Source organism: Cheilinus undulatus, linkage group 20 (genome assembly GCF_018320785.1).
Source record: "Cheilinus undulatus linkage group 20, ASM1832078v1, whole genome shotgun sequence".
Taxonomy (NCBI): domain Eukaryota; kingdom Metazoa; phylum Chordata; class Actinopteri; order Labriformes; family Labridae; genus Cheilinus; species Cheilinus undulatus.
In genome coordinates, this window is record NC_054884.1 from 35,154,874 (window position 1) to 35,177,571 (window position 22,698).

A 22,698-nucleotide genomic window follows, 5' to 3' on the forward strand; every position below is an offset into this window, starting at 1 on the left:
TCCTAGGGATATATGGGTAGAGTTTTTCCATCAGGCCCTTGGAAAATTGTTTTGTTGTGTTTTAAATGGGTTTACATGCGTATATATATATATGTGTTCGGATGCTGCTTGTTGTACCATGATCACTGCTGGGATTCTTTTGCGCACGTCTCTTGTGGATTATTGTTGTTTTTGAGGTTAGATGCTTTTACACTTTGCCGAGTAAAGTTATCCACTGAATTAGGGACTTGGTCTGAGAAATATGAGTTTGACTTTAGGTCTAACCATCTGATCTGTTCATGCCTTACCTTGTGACAGGTTTTAAAGATGAGACAACTAAATCAATTAAGCATGAGAAGTGCATGACAATGTGCTTATAATAAACGCTATAAACACCTAAGACTAACATGTAAAGTAAAAAGAAGAGAGTTAGAATAGTAACACTTTTCAAAGTGTAAATTTAATGAAGAACCTGTGAGAATTATATAGCTTAAACTCAGGGAAAGTGTTACATTTAGTGCTATGGGAGTTGAATTAACACTGATGATTCTGCTGCCTACACAGCTGTGGAGGAGATATTGGTTTTAGTAGTAATAGAAATAGTGCTGGGACTGGCTGTCACCTTATTGATCCTGTATTACTGAATCTCTACAAGTACAGCCATCAAGAAAGCAGAGCTCAGTCAGACTCTGCTCACATCGATAGTATTCACTGGATATCAATTAAGGCCATGTTGGATTAATGTTGTCTTGCCTTTTAAAGTATATAATGTGTATTCAAGCTTTTAAGACACTTATTTCATACCCAGGGCAATATGACGGGTATATTTGTTATTATTTGCTTGGATTCCAATTAGAAGAACAAAGGAAGCAACTGCTCCTCCTAGAGTTCAGAAAGGTCACAAATACATACACCAGTGTGTTACAATTAAAGATTGAGAAGTCAAAAAGAAACTGAATTAAATATATAGACAAAGTAAAACTTAAAAAAAGCAAAACAAAAAAACTGAAAAGAAAATATATTGTCATTTGTATCACAAATGCGTGAAAACAATGATTCCAAGTATTTAAGTTGTAGTCTCCCAGTGAAATACTAAATGTTAAGCTTTTTGTTTTGTTTTGTTTTGTTTTTTTGTCTTTATTTTTGCAGCTTTTGAATTTGTTTTGCATTCTAAGGACTTAAAACAAAAAAAAAAGATTTCTTGGTACTTAAATAACTACAAGGTGTGAAGTTCTTTATGTCTTTTACCCTGTGAATTATACTTCTAATTCAGTTGCAGTAAAAGCATCATTTTAGTTCAGTGCATAGTATAATTTCAGTATCATTCACTCAGTTTCAGTATTTCACCCCTTCTCTGCAGGATGCCACGGGGTCAGGGCGAGTTGAATCCCGTGTTAGAAGTGTCCCCACGTTGACCTGCGCCTGACTGGCCTCCCAGCAAAAAGCCCCTGTGAAGGTAAGAGGAACTGGGGTCCCCTCCCCTGGAAAAGAGGTTCCCTCCCCTTGACAGCTCCACAGAGCCCCAGCCACCTGCCTGCTGGGTCAGTCCCATATGAAAAGGGAAGCCCTTTGTAATCCGACGGGGATTACACCACCCAACAATGCACCGCTGAAAGAGCGACAAAAGCCCTGTATCAAACGCCGCTGAGGGGGAGCACGGCTATGATCTCCCGCTACTACCAACACTGACTCCTCCGCCACCTCTCATCTCACCAAGAGGCTTCCCCCCCTCCTTTAACATTCACTGCCTCTGTCCTCCTTCTGCCCTCTCATCTTTAGGATCTGGCCTTTTATCAGCGCATTCCTTTTCATTTGCATTGCGGTGTGGGGAGGGACAGCGGGTCTCTCTGATCTGATAGAGCCGGTAGAGAGAGTCAGGAGGATCCTCGGGGCATGAAGGGTGTGTGTTTGAGTGTGTGTATCCTGTCCTGCAAACACATACGCACACACACGCACACCCACACACATACACACCACGCTGCATTCTCAAGATAGGCAGAAACTGAGAGGGGCAAATAGCGAAGCACCCATGCCTGTCTTTCAGGCTTTGTTTCTTTATCTCTGTTTAAGGAGAGGAAGTGCTGCAGTTTAGGGGCATGTTTTTTTCTTCAAATGACACATTTGTGTCAAAAAACATGCAAAAAACTAAAGGTACAATATATAGATTTATTTAAATTACCTTACATTTTGAACACTTTCAAAGCTACTGAAGTCTTTGTTTTTTACAGATTTGTCTTGTCATTGAGGCCGCGTTTGCAAATTGATATGCAGACTTTGTGAACCTTTTTCTTTCATCAAACATGAGTAAGCACAGGTTAAACCAGCGAGCACATCCCTCCACTCTACCTCCTCTTTGTGTTTCAAGTAGGGCTGTTGGAAAATTTTAATCGCAATTTATTCAAAATATCTGCAGTTAATCTTGATTAGTGGCATCCTTTTTATCCACTATTCTGCATGCAAAATGCTTGTGTCATTCTAGATTTTCTTTTGTTTTGAACTAAGGGTGATATACTTACTTTTTTAGATACAGACCTGCTATCATAGGCAGATCAAAGATGTTACCATGAACTTAACTACAGAAAAAGGACACAGATGTTCATCAATCAAACATTCAAGTACCATTTTTTTCCTAGAATTATTTGCAAAAAATCCCACTTTTCTTGTTTGTGTATGTTTAGTCTTATTAAGATTAAAATGACAAAAAAATGATCACTCCTTTCAATTCAACAATTCATATCAAAATTTGTGTTAGTCAAATAATTGCAATTACATATTTTTTTCAAAATTGTCCAGCCTTAGTTTAATCTACTAGATATTGTGTTTGTTATGATATCAAATGATTTATATACTTAAGATGGGAAACTAGGGATATACTACTTTATTGGTCTTGTATCAGCATCGGCAGATATCAAAATTTCTGCTGATATTTACATACGATATTTTGCCTGTGTATTTCAGCATAGATCAACTGTAAATTTTTTCCATATATCCTAATAAATTAGTGGAGTTTTAGGCTGAACCAACAGATCTCTGTCAGGTGAGGTCTTTTTCTTTATTTATCCTCATTCTTCAAACTTTAAAGTGTTTTTTTTTTGGGACTAAAGTTTGTTTCCTTGGTCATCCTCAAACCCAAAACTGTGTCCAAAAGGACTGAGATTTCTTGTCTAAAAAGCATATTTGAAAATCAGTACTGATATCAGTATCAGCTAAAATGAATATCGGATCGCATATAGGATATCGGCAAATATCCAAATTTGAAAACTGCAGTAGGACATATTGTGATTTAATCAATTGCTCAGCCTTTAATGCTGGTATGGAAATATTTACTCATTAATTTTAGCAGATACTGAAATGAAGTTTAGACTGAAAACTTCAGTCCTTAAAACAAACTTTTAAGTGTAAGCAATGAAGATGAACAAAGTTCAACTGATGTAGGTCCCGCTTTAATCCCCACCGACTTCTTCATACTTATGGTCAATATTTACAGCCAATATAGGCCGATATTTACTGTGGATATATTGGGTATAAAAGTTGGCAGAAATTGTAATGTCTGCCGATACAGATAATTAAATTTTCTAAGATAAAATCTGCCTATGACAATATCATTGAGCTTATCAATTATGGCAAAAATCATAATCAGATTATTTTCATTGATACTGAGATCATGATTGTTAAACAACTTCACATGCATTTTTCAAACTTAAACACTCTGAGCACTTCGAAAAATGAAAATCTAATGGAAATGTACACTGCAGTATCATGCTGTAAATATTGTACAGCAACTCAGCTTACCAACTGGCTCCACTGATGGTGAAGACTGATATCACCTGCCTTTTTCTATGAATTTCCCCCCCTAGGGTTGCTCTGATTGGCCTGTAATGAATGTAACAGACAGAAACTTTTTACACTCTCCCTCCAGGCTTTTATTTTTAAATGTTATGCCCATCCCAGAACCGTCATTGGAGTGTTGCCCAGATTTTTCCACTATTCATACAAAAGGCCAGCTAATGTTACTCTTAGCTTTAGCTGTCAATGTCAACAAACACATAGAAGGCCCAAAATGTCAGTTTAACTGGTGTTGGATAAACTGGTGATTATGCAGGCACCTGGGGTGTGGTGTCTGAGGATTCTTGTTTACCTTAATTACAACAATGGCTTCCCTATTAGAAGAATTTCTCACAGTCTTCAGAGTTTACAGCATTATAATGTTTGTTTAAAACCGTTAATGTTTGGAAAGAAAATACAGGTGACTGCCTAGCTTAAGCCAGCAGCTCCAGCTATAAAAGACTAGAACAAGATTATTTAGGGAATATATGCAATGGAATTATTGACCTTTTAACTGCAGGCTCAGAGGAACAAATTTCAAGAGAAAAATGGAAAACCTACACCCACACTAAAAGCCCATACTTTGTTGAATCAATCAGTCTTTGTTTGTATGGTGCCAATTCATAACCGAAGTTATCCCAGGATGCTTTACAAAGAGGGCAGGTCTAGACTGTACTCTCTGATGTGGCCTATTATTATAAAGACAAGTGTTAATCCCCATAAGCTTAGCGCTAGCAGGATTAGCCCTGTAACAATGGTGTGAAAGCCTTCCCTTTAAGAAGCCGGAACCTCAAGCAGCACCAGACTTATGTTGGCAGCCCACCGCTGAAGCCACGCTAGGGCTGGAAAGGGGTGGGTGGGGCGTACGTACGTTGACAACATTGTTGGTACCCATCTGGTAAAGAAAGAAAACGCCACAATGGTCACTGAAATAACCTGAAACTGACAGAAGTAATAATAAAGAAAAATGTACTGAGAGTGAACTAAACTTAAAACAAAAAGTAAGGCAATTTGTGTTTGGTACATTATTTCTTTGTTGTTTTGAATGGCCAGCACTCCAACACTAACATTTTAGTCTTGTTTTTGTCTCTTTGGCTAATTTCACTTTTCAGTTGAAATTTTATCACTAAAGATCTGTTTTAGTTAGTCTTTCCCTAGTCTTTCTCACGGAGAAAACAGTCAATAAACATTTGAAGCGGTTATTCTCTGGTGGGGAACAAATGTTCACCTTGAAGCTTTACAGGATGGATCTACCTACTCACCGCCCAGTTTATCAGGTACACCTGTTCAATTGCTTGTTAACACAAATAGCTAATCAGCCAATCAGATGGCAGCAACTCAATGCATTTGAGCATGTAGACATGGTCAAGACGACTTTCTGAAGTACAAACCGAGCATCAGAATGGGGAAGAAAGGGGATTTAAGAGACTTTGAAACTGCTGATTTACTGGGATTTTCATGCACAACCAACAGAGAATGGTCTGGGGCAGTTGTGTTGATGAAAATGCCGTGTTGATGTCAGAGGTCAGAAGAGTGGTTCAAGATGATAGAAAGGCAACAGTAACTCAAACAACCACTACCAACCACAGCCAAGATACGCAGAATCCCATCTTTGAATGCACAACGCATGGAACCTTAAAACAGATGGGCTACAGCAGCAGAAGACCACACTGGGGGCCAATCCTGTCAGCTAGGAACTAGACACTGAGGCTATAATTCATACGGCTTGCCAAAATTGGACAAAAGAAGACTGGAAAAACGTTGCCTGGTCTGATGAGTCTGGATTTCAGGTGGGACTTTCAGATGGTAGAGTTGGAATGAGAGCATGGATCCATCCTGCCTTGTATCAGCAGTTCAGGCTGGTTGTGATGTGATGGTGTACAAGATCTTTTCTTGGCACACTTTAAGCCCCTTAGTACCAACTGAGCATCGTTTAAAGGCCACAGCCTACCCGAGTATTGTTGTATTGTTGCTGACCATGCCCATCCCTTTATGACCAAAGTGTACCCATCTTCTGATAGCTACTTCCAGTCACAATGGCATCTACAGTCACCAGATAGAGCACTTTTGGGATGTGGTGGAACAAGAGTTTCGCATCATGGATGTGCAGCCAACAAATCTGCAGTGTTACATTCATGTCAATACAGACCAAAATCTCTGAGGAATTTTTCCAACACCTTGTTGAATCTATGCTGAAGGCAAAAGGAGGTCCAACCCAGGACTAGAAATTTGTACCTAATAAAGTGGCCAGTTAGTGGACATGAAATCTGGCCATTTCATCTGCTTTGCAAGCTCACATCAGAGATGGAGATTCAGGGAATTCCTCCCTCTACCCTCACTGTCATCTTATGTTTTTGTTGAGAGACTAGAAGTTGCATTCTGCGTACATAAAGTTAGCTTAATCAGTCTTTAGGAATAGGTGTCACCTTTTAATCCCAAACATCTCGAGTCGGTGCTCAAATGTGGCCCCAGATTAAACATGTCCTTGATTTCCTTTTACAAAAAGGTGTGTGGCCTGATTCTCAGGAACCCATTGTGAATGTTTGTTTTGCTGGAGGAGATAAAAAGAGGTAGTTTACTTTTCGGATTTCCTCAGAATGATTGTATTCCCAACCCACCCATTGCTCAAACACATGCCAGCGTGTGAGGGGGTAAAAAGTGATGATAGATCGAGGACATGAAAGACAGAGGAGCTAAATCTACAACCTTCAGTCAGCAGTGTATTGACTGACTCTGGGAAGCTTGTACTCAAATCAATGTTAGCCATGAGAGCATTGAATATAAAATCATTCAAATTGTATTATGTTAGGATATATGAGCCATTTCAAAATATTAATTCAGCATTATTTGAGGTGTCTGTTAAAGATGGCAGTTACAGCTCGCCGTGCGTTGACTCGACTGAGTGATTACACACCTCTATTATATGTGATTTATGAATGTATGAGAGGGACCTATTTTTCATTACCAAGACATTGTCCCTAGAGGCAGTTGTTAAAGAAGAATCTATGAATTACCCCCTGGAACAACTGGCCCAAGGAGAGAAGAGGAAAAGGAAGGAAAAGAGGAAGAGCAGCACTATTGATAGTGCGATGGAGAGACTGGAAGGACGCCAGAAGACTGTGTCTGTGATCCCGCACACCGCCGCCTCTCCCTCTGTCCAGTTAATTGGAATACAAAGCAGAGCGGGGTCGATGAGAGAGTGGTGCTGAAGAGGAGGGGGGAGCTGCTGCTGTCTGTCTCCAGCAACGCTCAACCTTCACTGCTCGCTGGGAATTGACTGGGGAAACCAGCAAGCGAGACCGACACACTGTCACTGGTAAAATGAACTGTCACCTTGCATTTCTCAACCTCCTGGCAGCATCGAATTGGCCGCTTTGAACCATGTGACGTGACACTGATTGAGTCCTGGTCCCCCCCCCCCCCCTTCTCTTGGGCTTTTAAGGAGGAGGCCGCTTTAATTTCAACCCTACAAAGTATCAAAGCAGCAGCATATCAACGAGCATCCTTTCCAAATGTGAAATCTTTACACTGAAGCTTTCATGGCTTCTCTCTTCTTTCTCACCACCCCTCATTATTTCATTGTGCTGCTTCGTTACTCTGCCTCTCAGCTGCTCTTGTTTTTCTTACGGCATATAGTCATGGCGGTCTGACAGGCACACAGAGGAGGAAAACTATTAGGGGTAGCCATTTGGATCCTGGAGGCAATCCCAGGGAGTATTAAGACGTTAACCCTGGCCAAGTCACTTGTCTCTCTCAGTTACTATGCTGATGGAGAGGGGGAAAGGATGCAGTCGCAGGAGGGACCCAGGAGGATGGGGCTTCAGGTCGGCTGCCGTTTCCAGATCCAATCGAGCCTGACTTGGATGGGGGATGGTTGTCAAGAATCTCTGAGCCAGGGCTAAAAAGAGCCTCATAACAAAGGAAGGAGAGAATGTGCCGTATATGAGTAGTTAGCCATTCAACACAAGGCGTCAGAGAACAATAACAAGCAAGAAACCATGGATGTGAGATTAACACGGGCAGAATAGTGACTTTAAATGTTTTTTATATTAGTCTAAGCCATTTTAAGTATGAAAAAAATCAAGTTAAAATTGATTTTTTTCAAATATTTTGGATTCTGTAGACATTTTGTTCTACATGGCAAATCCTGTTTAGATTGCAAGATCCTTTTTTAGGCAAGATTGTCAAAATATTCATTGCTTTTCAAAACCGTGTGTTCAGTCTTTGCTATTCCAGTGCTCAAAGGTATCAAGGCTTTTAAATACTCAAGAGCTTCAGTTATATTTTCAATATAAAGCTGTTGCAAGAAAAACAGAAAGCACAGCATGTTTAAAATGCACAAATACAAAGCTTAACCTCGTATTTGTGCAATTTAGACTGTGTACATGAGTTTGCATGCAATATTTTGAATTTATGTGCAAAAAAATACCCAATATTAGCTTCCTAAGACTTCTGTTCCTTTCAATAGTATCAAAACAGGTATTAATATTGTTCTTGTATCTTATCAAAGTTTAAAAATCAGGTATCATGACAGCCCTATGAGCACAGGCTTCCAAGGAAGGATGCTTTAACTGTCATAAATTGCACCCGGGTAGCTCGGGGGTTCACAGTACTGGCAGTAGTGCAGGAGATTGGAGGTGTAATCCTCCTAATCCTAATGTTTGTCTCAGTCTTAGTCTTTAGATACCTATAGGTTTTAGTCACATTTTAGTCATTTCTACCCTTTATAGTTTTTACTTGACGAAAACAGAATTTTAGTCTAGTTTTAGTTCATAAAAAGTCCTCACGTTTTAGTCTTTATTTTTAGTTGAAGCATTTATTCTCTTGCCTGGACCTGGTACCAAATCATGGTAGTGTGTGCTATGCACTCTGCCAAACCTAGGGTTCCTGCTTTCTACAGCTGAGAGGCAGAAGAGACACAGATGCATTGTATTTTGAAATATTTAAACACAGTGGAGAAATATCATGGAATTTGAATTTCTGACGAAATCTAAATTACATTGTAGTCTAGTTTAGGGCCAACCCCATTTCTACTCCTTAACCCTTCCCAATAACCCTTAAAACAGAGTGGTAAGGGCAAGAAATGAGACACCACTTCACTGCTGTTCATCATTGCACATTGGTAATAGTGTGTAATTAGGGAAGACCATAAAGCTTTAGCAATCTTGTTCATACTGTGGATCTCTGTGTTGATCTTCTCCATATATTCATACAGTTAACAGCCCTGGTTTACACATTTACGTACCGAAAAAACAACAAGAAACTCCCATCCCTAGTAGCTAAAGATTGAATATATGGGAAAATACAACTGTTGTGTTTTCTATAATCACCTAAAATATTTACGTCTACACGCCTCCTTTGTAGTCTGCTGTATTTCAGAAGTGAATGCAGTGCATGTTGGGAAATTCATTATACCCCTTGGTTTCGAGTGTGGTCCTGAAAAATCTTGGTTTAAGGGATGTGTCGTGTACTGACATGTCTACAATCGCCATGGTTCACGTTATGCAGCTCTGTATGGGGTTTAATCCTTTGTAGCGTGTACGTCAGGTGTTTTGTTGCTCTGATTGGCCCATAAAGTTGTGGCAGACAAAACGTTCATCCAATCACCCGCCAAGTTTTTTTTTTTCAAAGCCTCTGCCCTTTCCCAAACACTGTGTATGAGAGGTTTTCCAGATGGATGTGTGAACAAATCCATCGGGTGTGCCAGGTTAGGATACCCCTTCACCTGACGTGTACGCACAAAACCAAGGGGGCGGGCTAAAATACAGGCTAAGGGGTCAAAATGGGTTGACCCTTAGTCATCTTGACGAAAACTAAACTTACTTTTAGTCAGATCTGGCCATCAAAGATCTACTTTTGGCTATCCTTAGTCTAGTCTTTCTCCTTGATACGCTGCCTAAGATAAAAGCGTCTGCTAAATAACACCAAATTGCCAAATTCAGGTGGTTTTTGGATATAAGTGAGGAAACTGCTAGTTTTGAGTCTGATATAGCAACAAAAAAATAATGCATCAATGGTGAGTAAGTTATCCTCTTGCAGCTCTTTGGACATTAATTGACTTCTGAGCAGTTAAATGAGAATCATTTCATCTCAAAGTGCCCCCACTTCAGGTTCTTATTGTGGTCTTCACTTACTCATGCTTCTCTCTCTTTATAGATGCAAAAAGTTACGAGATAAAAGTCTTTTTTTGGAAATGTTTACATCAGTGCTGCGCAATTTGTTAATAATGTGCAATTGTGATTATAGTGAGCAATATTGCTGTTAGTCTATAATACATAATGGGACCTTGAGTCTGCTGGACAGGTTTTCAGGGAAAATGCAGATAATAATGATAGTTTTGAAGTGTTTATTTCTCAACGCAAACATACACATCTTAAAGTCCTAATCATTCGTTTGCTTCAGTGACTTTAATTTGACATTGAAGCAACAACAGTCTGGATTAATTGTTCAGTATTTTCAAGCTAAAATGACAAAGAGTTTTACTCTCACCAGTGTGACGATTCACTACTTGTACATTGCAGTAAATTAAAAATTCTGGATTGTTGGTGAGAAAAAAAACCACACAGCTGATGTCTTCACCTTGAGTTATTCCCACTCATTTTTGCAGACAAGAGGATTAAAAGAGAGAATAATCTAGGAATTAATCAATATTGAAAACAAATGTAGGTTGCAGCCCCTCTCTCAGATCTTACCTGCCAGTATTTCTGTGGTTAGCCATGAAATGCCGCTCTCCATCTTGAAAACATTGATTGACTGTAATAAAACACCAGGGAAATGATGGAATTGCGGCTTTATTGTTCTATAGCAGAAAAGGTCTGTAAGTTCTGTTTTCTAAATCTAATAAATATTGTAAATATTACTCTGCTTGGACGACATTTCTCTCTCACTCTTCAGCGGACGCCGCTTCATCGTCCATTTATCTTTGTATCTTGTCAGCATACTACTGTACACATGACAGATAAATGGTGTAAACCTAAATAGTCGTGTTTGCTATCTGCCAATAAAAATGACTCCCGTGGTATCTCTCAGATGACACCCCCCCCCCCCCACTCCATGAATACTGTATCTGGTCTCTCTTTGAAGCTAGGGGACCCTGTGGAGTGACATGCGACAGAGGAACTGGTCGAAAACCAAGGAAGTGAGCCTGGCAATAGACTTGTAAAAGAGCCTGCAACAACTGCGAGCAGCATGGGGTACAAACAGCACTGAGTTGACCTCAGACACGGTGCAGGGGGGGCGAGCTGGCTAAAGATGTGTGAGATAGCTGAGGAGAGAGGGATGGCAGCTGCTGGGCTGGGCAATATGTTGTTTTTAAGATACTTGGATCTATCTAGATAAAGGAAAGACAATACCGTTTGTGTTGATACAGTTTATTTGGGTGGAAAATAACAGGTAAAAATAGCCTGATACACAGTGAAAAAGATGGTTTATAAGAAGACCAACTGTAATATGCTTATTGACCGAAGGCAACACAAGGCTGCCCATAAAGGGGAGAGCTTTCTGGGGCTCAGCCAAATGGGGGGCCCATGGAGGTCAGCAAAATCACGGTCAATTGTAAAGTTAAGCTGTGACTACCGTATTCATATATTTAACCTGAATAATCACCACTCTTATCAAAGCAACAAAAAACAACTTTTATTTATTGATGCTGGAGTTCATTATAGCTTATTCAAAATGTAAACCCCTTTTCTTGAAACAGAATGACCTTTTATGTGGTTGTGGACATTGTGGACGAGCACTCTGAACTAAAGCATTTGGAAAGTAAAGTCAGACTTCATAGCGAAGCCATGATGTGCACAAACATCAGGATAAAAGAGAATTTAAGATGTATTTAAATATTTAAATATTTAAAATAACTTCAAGGGCAAAATAACTGGATAATTGCAGGACAAAGGCAAAGATTGGCAAAATTAGGTTAAAAGTGACAAAACTGGCAAAAATATAGGATGCGAATTGGTGAAAGAGTGGCAAAAATTGGATTATGGGGGCCAGAATTAAGCTAATACTGGCATAAATGGGTGGTAAACATCGTGAAAAGCAGTTAAAAAAGGTGGAAAAACTGATTAAAAGTTGATAAAATTGGGTGGAAATAAGTGGTGAAAAGTGGTTGAGAGTGGCAAAAAGCTGTTAACAGTGGCAAAACTTGGTTAAAAGAGGCAATAGGGGGATAAAGCAACTAATATGGATCAAGTAAGGAAAAAAGTGGCTAAAATTTGCAGTATGAATGTAAAAAGCGCAAAAATGGTTTAAAAGTGGTAAAAATGGCTTATAGTGGCAAGAAATTGGCTAAAATTGGCTTATATGGGTGGCAAGCATGGTAAAAAGCAGTTAAAAAGTGGCAAAAATTGGTGAAAATAAGTGGTGTAAAGTTACATCTATGGGTTAAGAAAGGAATAAGTGGCAAAAATGCACAGTAAAAATTGTGAAAAGCAGTTAAACGTGGCAAAAATGGGTGGTAAAAATTGTGAAGATCTAAACCTAAACGCTGCCAATGTTTTGTGAAATTTAGAAATTGCTTAGGAGTTTGTATGTATTTTTTTTGTTTAAATGTCTATTTTGAGATTTGTTTGGGGTGGTTGACTTGCTTTTGAGTGGAAAATACAGTGGATAGTGAAGGAAATATAGGAAAGAAGCCACAGGTTTAACCTCAGTTTGGACTGCCAGCTTTGAAGAGTAGTATATGTATATGTATATATAACTGTATATGTGCGAGACCTCAGCAATCTTTGCCTGTAATTTTTGATTATCAAAGCCAAAAAAATTGCTCAATACTGGATGTCTAGGATTGTCTAGGACTCTGGACAAACTGGTGTCAATAATGTTTGATTTTTGTTTCACTGTGTCCTAACTAAATGTGATGCAAGTGAGCATCAGTGACAAAATCGGCTTGGTTATTTTGATTCCTAATGTAGTACCCTGACAGCATGCAAGTAATGCAGGGCAGCAACACTTTCAATTTTCACCCGTCCTTATCTTTTGTGTAGCTCCAGTTGAGATGGATAAGGATTAAGGAAAGAGGGAGATGACGTGGCATCAGGAGTATCAGACAGGAAAGTTTTGTTGATTTTCTTTCACTTTCCTCACTGGACAGAGCTTTTAGCTTTCTTTAAAAAGGGGAGATAGCTGTGCATTATAATATCCATGTTTAAAATGTATTGTGGTCTGACTTTCCTTAACAGGGAGGCAAAACTGTTCGGCTCAGGGCTGCCAAAGTTCAACAAAACAAAGTACTAAACTTTGTTTGTCCGCCTTCAAAATATTGGTGTGAGATGCCGTACTTTTTACAAAAGAGAACTTGAAATGCAGAGGGCAAGAGAAAAACATTTTTCACTGCACAAAATATATTGAGATATCAAGCATGAATTGCCAATTAATGTAAATTGATGAGATATAACTTTGGTCAGTATCGCCCAGCCCTACTGCTGGATATCAGTAGATCTCACATTGGATTGGATTTTGGATTATTTTCGTCACCATGCCGGATCTTCCCTCTCGTCCCTCTCGTCCCTCAGTGATCATTAACCGTCCTCTGCTCCTCTCCGCTCCACCTTGCCCTACATTCTCCGGCAGAAGGCGAAGAGGCTGCTCTGAAGGTGAAAAACATCCTCCTCCTCCTCCTCTCCCCCAGCTGAACATCTGTCTCCGAGTGTTGGCTGCAGCACCGACTCTGACACTTCCAGATGGAGAGCCCGCTGGGAGCGCTGAGGTATTACCCACAGAGATGGCAGGGATCACACCTCTGGAATGAAGCCCCACACTTGTTTTCCACACCGTCCCTTCTTTTTGTTGTTGAATCTGTCACTTTTCATCACAGCTATTGTTACCTCCACAGTCCTTGGCCTTGTGACTCATCTGAGGAAGACGCTTTAGTAAAGAAACGCATGACAACAAAGCTGCTCAGCCTTTTTCCAATTTACAGTAATGGGCCGTATGGTATTTCAACTGTAACTTCTATTAGTGGAGCTGTATTAATTTTTAATATAGTTATGTGAGAACTGCATACTCATGCATATATATTTCAAATGATTGCAGATTTCCATTCCCTTGAACATCTTTTTCACAGAACAATTTTGAGCTCTTACAAACCAGAGCATTAACTAAATGATCTTTACTCTCTTTAGTCTAAATATTAAAAGCAAAACCTGCAAAAATCCAAAGCATGAGAGGCTGAGAGTTCCCCGAGCCGCTCCGCTGTCTTGACAGATTGACTCTGCATTCATTTGTGCCTGAACTCTGTGTGAACCTCAGCTTTAGGAAAAAGGGCACCAACAGGCCGGTGCTGCTGGGGCAGAAAGTGTGTGCACAAACCCAACACCCAGAGCAAATATTGAAACTGCTGCCCCTTCAACATCACATGAAACTAGGTGGTCAGGTCCTGCAAACGTTTAGCTTGAGCCAGAGTGACCTCTGAAATGTGGATCTATCAACCCTTTTCCTCCTTGTTTATAAAGGAAAATGTGGTGGTTTGATGGAAAGTGTTAAACCCTGGTTATTTAAAGCACAAGTGGATGTCATGTCAACCTGTGTCAGCTGTATCCAGGCAGAATTTGGGTAACAAATCAAGGGTGAGACCTGGCTCCCTGGAGTTTGTTGTCATGTTTAGAGCCCCTGGAGGTATTTGGAGGTGAAAAGGTCACTGGGAACCACCCCATGTGTTGTGAAAGATTCCTCTTGTCACATTATGCAAGGGGCCTTTTAATGCTGGTACATGCAGAAATAGAATCTGTAATGTGGGTCAAACTAGGGTTTCCACAATAAAACTTAGAAACAATTAAAACTGAGATACAATATGGGTAAAAATCAAACCATAATGATTACTGTTTGACACAATAGCAACAAATAAAAGTCCTAGGTGCCCAATATTGGTTTATCTCTTGCTTTAAATTAACAAGAACTGCAGTAAAACTGTTTAATGTGCACAAAAACATCGGCAATATCTGAGTTTGACAGTGCGCAGGAGTGTACTTCCAATTTCGTTGGACTTATTCCTTTCCTAAATCAGTTTTAGAAGATATGCCAAGTACTTTTACGCCTAGTTATTAATTAGCAGCCTGCACACAGTTTTGTGAGAGACATAAGTTTATACAAAGGGTTTTTTGGTACTTTTCAATAAATTTGATCATTAAAATATCGAAGATTGCCTCATTTTAAAACATTTGGTTTAAAAAGGTTAAAAATATCAACCATTTTGACGACCTCAGGTCTAAAAACCTCCTTTTATGATCAAATTATTATTTATGATTTTTTTTTTGTACAAACAAGAGATACTTTAACCAAGGAAGCCTGTAAATGCTCCCAGTCATCCAGGTCATGAAGATTTTCTGCTTGATCCAAAAGGTGACTGGATTTGGTTGAAATTTTTGAGGTTGTTGAGCTTTTCATTTGAGAGGCTTCTTCTGTACAAAGAGTGGTCTTAAGTTGTCAGCAGTCTTTTTCAGGAGGAGAGGTGAAACACCTTCAAGATCGTCAACCAAGTCCAGTTGCCATTCAGATCAACACTCTGTCAAAGGAAGCAGGGATGATATTATCTGCATGATATTGGCAGATAGTAGCTTTGAAAATTAACTATTGTATAGGCAGATGAGACCATTTCTGCCAACATCTACAACTGCATGTACAAAAAAAAGTTTGTTAGGAACAACAGACCTACACTGTAAGACCAAACAGTTGAAGGCAATAAAAACTAAAAAAAACTTTAAAAAATCCAAAATACTCATTTCAACTCAGTTTTTCCGAGTTGATTGAACACATGTTCAGTTGAAAGTTAAAGTACTCAATCATTCTAAGTATTTTTGTAATTGCACTCAAATCTGCAGAGATTTCCCAGAATGCCTTTGGGTATGAGACCCCTTTGCACCATGAGTGAAGTTACCCACTCAGTTAGAAAAGTCTGGTGGATGGTGATTTGAATATTATCAAAGCAGACGTCCTGGTTGAATGTGCTTTAGTTGTGTATAGTCTGCTGGAAAGTCAAAGGAACACTTCCTGGTTCAGTGATAACTTTTCAGTTATTGTCACTTGTCATTTAAAGGGATATTTCAGTATTTTTGAAGTTGAGTCGTTTGAGGTACCTAGCAGTAGTAGCGGCGTTAGCCTCCAGTGATTTTTAGTCTTCTTTTAAGAAGGACTCACTGGTTGTACCGGCCAGGAAGCTAGGCTATACTGCCTAACAGATGGGTACAGTTTCTCCCCAGAATTTAGCCAGTTTTTGGTCAAAATGGGCCACAAAATAAAAAACAATTTGAAGAGTCTTATTTTTAACCCAGAAATCCTCTGTGTTTTGTCACTTTTTTGCAATGAAAGAACACTAAGCTGGTAGCCAAAGCCTGCATTGCAAAACTGTGACAAAAACACAGAGGATTTCTGGGTAAAAACAAAATGCTTGTTTGAGCAAACATTCTTTTGTGGCCCATTTTGTACCAAAACTCACTAAATTCCACAAAAAAACTGTTCCCATCTGTTACACTGTATAGCCCAGCTTCCTCACCTCACTGGTACAACCAGTGAGTCCTTCTTAAAGGAGCAATGCTCACTAAAATCACTGGAGGCTAATGTCACTACTGCTGTCACATACCTCATACTGCTCAATTTCAAAAATACTATCCCTTTAAGCAGGGCTATGCTGAAAGACATAAATGTTCATGATCAAAGTATGTGATACAAATAGAAAGAAAAGAAAAACCTGTGCCTTTAAGAAAAATACATGTTTAGAGCTGGATTTAAACTGGATTTTTAAGTGTAGGAAAGTTTGAAGAGTGTAGTTTAACTTTAAAAAGTTAAGTCAACCCAACACTAAAGTGCAATTAAAATTGAGTTAATTTAACTTAAAAAGGCTGACTACCTGCTACTATCAGTTACTGTTTTTTCACATACTTGAAATTTGTGTGTAACCGGTCAGCTCTAATGTTTTGAGTTCTATGAATTCAGGGATTGTTGTTAATTATATATTCTAACTAACTCAAAAATGTTTTTCCATTACCTAAAAACTTCTCATGGGTTTCAACAAATATTTTGAGTAACTTCTTTGGTGTTCCAGTGTGTCATTTGAAGACTTTTTCTTCGTTCACCCTCATTCTTTACAACTTTAATGTATAGGCCAGAAAATTTAGGCCTGATATTTATGTGTATGTTTCAGAATAAATATCCACATCAGCTAAAATATATTTGTAAATATCTGTAATAATCCAAGGAAACTCTGCCTGAAAAGTTGCAGTTCGATGTCTTTGGATGCAAATCTGACATTTCTCTCTTCACAAAAACAGCCCAAACAACTCTCTCCTTGTTTTTATAGACTTTATTAAACTAAATCCTCTAAAATACCCTGTAAATAAATAGTGCAAACATTCACACTGAGTCCTTCAGTGCTCCAACACAAACAAAACACAGGCCAGTGATGGGAAAAGAAGCTTTCTCTTCATGTGAAAACACAAACGTCCCACCGTATACCTCACTAGTCCTCATGTAGTTTTCACAGTTTTTCTTTGGAATGGTGCAGCTTGGATACAGCTGGGAAATAGATGTTTTTAAGATATATTATCATATTTTCAAACAAGAGATCAGGTAAGAGAGTATCATTTATATCGATATAGGTTATGGTGATGTTGATTTGGGAAAATCTTGAGGCCTTCTGCCAAGTGAGAGGATGTTTACAGGAAGGACATAAATCACCAGTTTCATTACAATGCAATATGATATTGATTCTGTGGAGACAATAGGATATTTGCCATCACAAAGTCTGCCAAACTGCAATAAGATACAATTTGATTTGATTTGATGATTTATATCAGACTATATATCCTGTATCCAATCACTCCAATCAGTTACATTTTATTGAGAGGAGAAATAAGAAAATGCAAACATGGTTGACAGTTGAGGCTTTTGCTTGCTGCTAGAATTGTTTAAGGGTTCAGGATAAGGCACAGCTAGGTCAAAACTGCATGCGACAAGAATTTCAAAATAAAAGCACATCTTTAAGATGCCTCAAATATTGATGTTTTCACTTTTTGTTGGTTTGACCTCATCTTTGATCGACAAATTGCTGTATTGATACACATCGATGGATCATTACATCCCTAGTTATTTAAAAAAAAAAAGAGGATTTTTTTGGTTACAGTTATGATTCTCTGTCACAAACACGTGGTTGATTTCTCATGTAAAAGTTGGAAATGTGCAGCTGGCTGTTAATACAAGTGCCTGTGTGACATGAAGCATTTGACCCATCACTGGCTTCGTCTCGCCTTTTTTCAGAGACAAATATCAAGAACAATATCATGCATCACACCGTAGCTGAGAAATATTGAGCTATGCTGTTTTTTTGGTCCATGTCGCCCAGCCCTAAACTGAGGTAAAGAAGTGGAAAACTGCCCTGAAGCCCCCACAGTCTGATTCTTATGCTTTAAAGTCTCTTCACTGATCACAGTCTTTCCCCTTGCCCTGTGGAGAGGTCTCAGGCCCGGAGATTTTCTCCCCTTGCGTCGGCGTGCTGCCCAAAACGCAGCCCAGTTTCTCGCGTTTCTTCTGTTTCATCCTGCGGTTCTGGAACCAGATCTTCACCTGCGTCTCGTTGAGCTCCAGACTGGCGGCCACCTCCACCCTCCGCGCCCGCGTCAGGTACTTGTTGAAGTGGAACTCCTTCTCCAGCTCGGTCAGCTGCTTGGTGGTGAAGTTGGTGCGGATCACGTTGTGCTGGCCGGGAACCCCGAACTCTGAGAGGACTGCTGAGGAGAGAAATGGATGAATGGGTGATGGAGGAAAAAAACATGAGTCATGGAGCTGATGGATGGAGAGAATGGATAGCAAAGAAATTAGTCACCAGATACACATTTTCAGAAGCTTCATTTATTATTATAAATCTAGTTCTAATTTTCGTTAAAACATCATTTTCTGTTTCTTTTTAATCAAAGGCTTTAGTACATTTCATTTCTAGTCTTTTTGTTGCATTTTAAAGCTCTTAATGTTTTAAATGTTCTGTTTTTAATTCTGTAAAGCGCTTTGGATTAAGTTGACTATGAACGGCCTTGCCTTGCTTTGATTATATGAGGCGAAATGCGCTTTTACGCACTCTTTACGCACGGTGGATTCACGCTTTCTCTTAAATCGCTTTATTTCAAAACTTTCTAAGGATTTACTAACCTGTTTTTGGAGGATTCCTCTTCACTTTCATCCAATCAAACGTCTTAGAAGTGTCCTCCACATGTTCCAGATCTTTCTCTCTGCTTTGTGCAGGTATTCTCTTGTAAACACACTCTGGATATTCTTGCAGCCTGTGATCTCCGTTCCCAAAATTAAAGTACTGGCCTCCTGTTGAAGCTCCGGGCCCGCAGCTGTCCCCGGTGTAAGGAGCCATGTTTGTTCCCATGGGTGAAACCTGAGCGTGAATGTAGCTGCGCTCCTGCTCGGGCGCGAGGCCGTACTGGTGATGTCCGAACTCCAGAGGCGACCCATACATGGCGTTACCCTGCGGCGCAAACTGTAGGTCCAGGTTGACGTGTGTCTGGTGGTGCAGAGGGAGACTCTGGCTCTGGTGTGGCGCAGAAGTTGGAGCAACCAAGCGCCCGTCTGGTGCGTAACTCTCACTTGTTGCACACGAGTTTGCAGGCATGTATCCATGGTTTAAATTGTGGTATCCCACCTTGGTACTGAAGATATTCGCTCCCCTGTTGCACACTGGATAATCTAAGTAGGAGTTCATCCTGGAGCCTGGCCTGGTGTTTGCTCAGAAGTGATCAAGAGCGAGCGGTCATTAATCGCTGCTCCCTTTGCCCTAACCCTTCTAGGTTGTATGTCAAAGCTGTAAAAGTGCCTTCCACCCTCATATCACCTTCCTGACACACCATGTGACCCGCTAAACGCCAATGGCAAACGACCTACAGCACTCTGTCAAGTCTGCGGGCTCGTCCATCAAACGGCCTCGCATTTACATGACAAATGCTTCAATCAAACGCGCTCATCCATCTGATAAGAACACAAACATGAGGACACATTTGCAGGCTGAGGTGTTTAGAAGAGCTGAGAATGACAGATTAGTGGCAAAATGTAAAAATAATCACACTTTATGAGCATTAGAATAAAAAACATGCATAATTGTGGCAATTAAATGGATGTTAGTTTTATAAAAGTAGCCGAAGAATTTAAAACAGGTGGCATAATTCTTGATGATTGTCTTTAATATGTTCTAAGTTTCTTTAGAGAATCAGCTGGTTTAGCCTCAGGGCCCATCATCAACTTCCTGATGAGAAATAGTGACCCCCAAGTTGGATCCATCATGGAAGAAAACATGATCTGACAGAGTCTGGAAGAAACAAGCATGTTTAAAAGCAGGGCTCCTAGATTCTTCAAGTCTTTGCTTTTTAAGATTTAAGGTCCAAACATGTCTTTTAAAGTTTTTTTTTTTATTTTTAGGTGGTCTTTAAATTTTTAGGATTCTTTTTCACCTGCAGTCCAAGGCCGATTACCTGTGCATTCACAAGCTATTAACTAGAAGAGAGACGGGGAAATAAAAGTTAAAGGAAATTTAGCTGTAAGATAAAATTAGCGGAGGATGGTTGGCAGGGTGATCCAAAAAGCACACATTTTAAACAGTGTAGTTTTTGGGTCTTAAAAAGTCTCACATTTGATTTTAAAATGTGTGCATCAGCCCTGACAAAGCACATCAGTACAGAAGCCCTAAGAGGACATACAGTGCTTAACAAATGTATTAGACCACCACCCAAATTAAGGTTTATGCGACAGCTGCCCTAAATTAACAGCAATGGCATAACCAAAATCATTTTTTATGTTTCTGCAATGGTTAATACACCAATATGTAGAAGCTCTTTAACCGACATGATATTTTTAATGCTAAAATATTATTATTATTATTGTTATCCATGAATTTTCAAATGTACTGATTTACAAAAAAACTAAAAAAAATAGTAAAGCACATTATTATTTCTTGATTAATATGTCAAATTATAGTTATTTACTTGCATTCCTGAATAGAAAAATGAGTTTTAGTGGTTGAATGTTGTGTTTGATTCATTTCTGACTTCTCAGAGAAGCCCAGTGAGCCGGCTCAAATTTGGGTGAACTCGGTTTGAAATCCCTCATTCCTGTTCGAAATGGTAAAACGCGGAGAGCTCACTGAAAATAAAAGAGTCCGCATTAAAGCACTACATGATGCTGGATGGTCTCTGAGACAAATGTGACAGGTGGTCTAATAAATTTGTTAAGCACTGTATATGCAAACATTATATTTGACTCCATTTCCCATGGTAAACATTAAAATTTAGAGCTGTCAAATTCTGATTAATTTGGATTAATTAGTCAGAAAACATACCGCAGTTTTAAATATGCACACAGCTCAATCACACTACAGCTTTGTAAATTTGATGACAACATGTGCCCAAAATTCCCTCTGCTCTCATTTTTTATTATTTTATCCATCTCAGAGCCTCTCGCCATCTGAGATCAGTTAATAAGTCGACGGTCTTCGGTCGCTCCTCCTCCTGTGGCTGTCTGCCTCAAGAGACACACAGATGTACGGGAAGGAGCCATGGTTCACCCAGACTACAGCTCCAGTCAGGGGTGGGCAACTCTGCTTACTAAAACGGCCACATCACTCTTTCTCACTGCCTGAGGGCCACATTACTACAAAGTGGTGAATGCCCTCAATAAGACAATTATCATAACTTACAGCTTTATAAAAAGAGCAAAAATCCAGCTTTTATTACAGTTTTTAGAATCAAGTGTAAATAGAAATGCTTAATTTAATGTAACTAAAGCAGAAACTACCTTTTCAATGAACCGAGATTCACCAGTTACCAAAGTATATTTGACTGTTTCCTTTTTTCCCAAATGCATTTAATAATTCTTCACAAAAGAGTTTAACAAGAAGCCAAGTCCTGTCATTAACGTCTCACAAAGAAAAAACACACCCCAGAGGTGTGACTTTAATCACAAATATGTCTATGTCCTAAAATTTGTGCATGGTGTTTGACACCTAATGTTGAATTGCTTCTTGGCTGATATGAAATTATTTTGTGTTTTCTTTGTGTTTACAGTTTACTGTCATTTGAAACTGACTTGTGGGCCTCATTTAGTGAGAGACGGGGCTGCCAAGATGCCCCCGGCAGTCAGATTCCCACCTCTGATCTACATTATACATCTACATTTTCAAATTGATCTAAATGTATGTAGCTGATTTTAAAATCTAATCAAAAGTTCAAATACAGTGCCGTTCAGAAGCATGTTCTTCTGATTGTGTCGTTAATATTATTTCTGAAATTATCTCAATGCAATCCTTTTCATATCATCAGTGAAAGCAATTTACAAATTACGATGCCGCTAGCTGATTAGATTAAGTTTTTGATTGATTGACAGCACGTTAACATTTTCAGTGTTTTCTAAGGATCTTGAAAAATTAACAAATTATCATCAAATTATCATATCACCAAGATCTCAGAAGAAGAAAAAAATGTTATCGCAAGGAAAAAAACAACATGCTACCAAAAAAAAAAGAGAGAGAGAGAGAAATAAGTTTCTGTCCATAAAAAAATCTAAATGTGTTAATCATGTTGAAACAAGGTTGGTTAAAATGTGTTGATGTATGTATTTCAAGGACCTCCATACATGCAGTTATTTACAATGCTATAATTGATTAGATTAATTCTAAAACTCACTAGCAGACTCTAAATCTTACATAGGTATCTTGAGAAATTAACAAATTGTCATTGGAAAACTAGGAGATAAATCCAAACCTGTAGATTTTTTTTACTACAGCTAAACTTTGCTTTCTCAAGATAAAAAGATAAATAAGTGGACAACAAACAAAATTCACCCATTATCAAGTCAAAATGACATGAAATAAAATATATTGATGTATGTCCACTTAGGGCCTCCGTACATGTGCTTTAT

At 39.1% G+C, this 22,698-nt stretch overlaps 1 protein-coding gene and 1 long non-coding RNA gene across 4 annotated transcripts in view; one reads left to right on the forward strand and one right to left on the reverse strand.

Annotated features, from left to right (window-relative positions):
- The window catches only part of LOC121528419, a 45,511-nt gene that overhangs the window by 1,050 nt on the left and 21,763 nt on the right, over positions 1-22,698 (forward strand). For both annotated transcript variants that reach the window (XR_005993481.1, XR_005993482.1), the window contains exon 2: positions 1,340-1,435. This is a non-coding gene — a long non-coding RNA (uncharacterized LOC121528419). The remainder of the gene's footprint in view (positions 1-1,339; positions 1,436-22,698) is intronic.
- Positions 17,320-19,723, reverse strand: hoxb1b (homeobox B1b). Of its 2 annotated transcripts, none has more exons than XM_041815878.1 (2): positions 18,937-19,723; positions 17,320-18,518 (listed from the first exon to the last, which is right to left on the reverse strand). In XM_041815878.1, the coding sequence occupies exons 1-2, from the start codon at positions 19,493-19,495 to the stop codon at positions 18,211-18,213; spliced, it is 867 nt and encodes a 288-aa protein (XP_041671812.1). In that variant the 5' UTR covers positions 19,496-19,723; the 3' UTR covers positions 17,320-18,210. The 2 variants fall into 2 exon arrangements, with proteins under 2 accessions (XP_041671812.1, XP_041671811.1); XM_041815877.1 differs by having other exon boundaries at positions 17,320-18,521.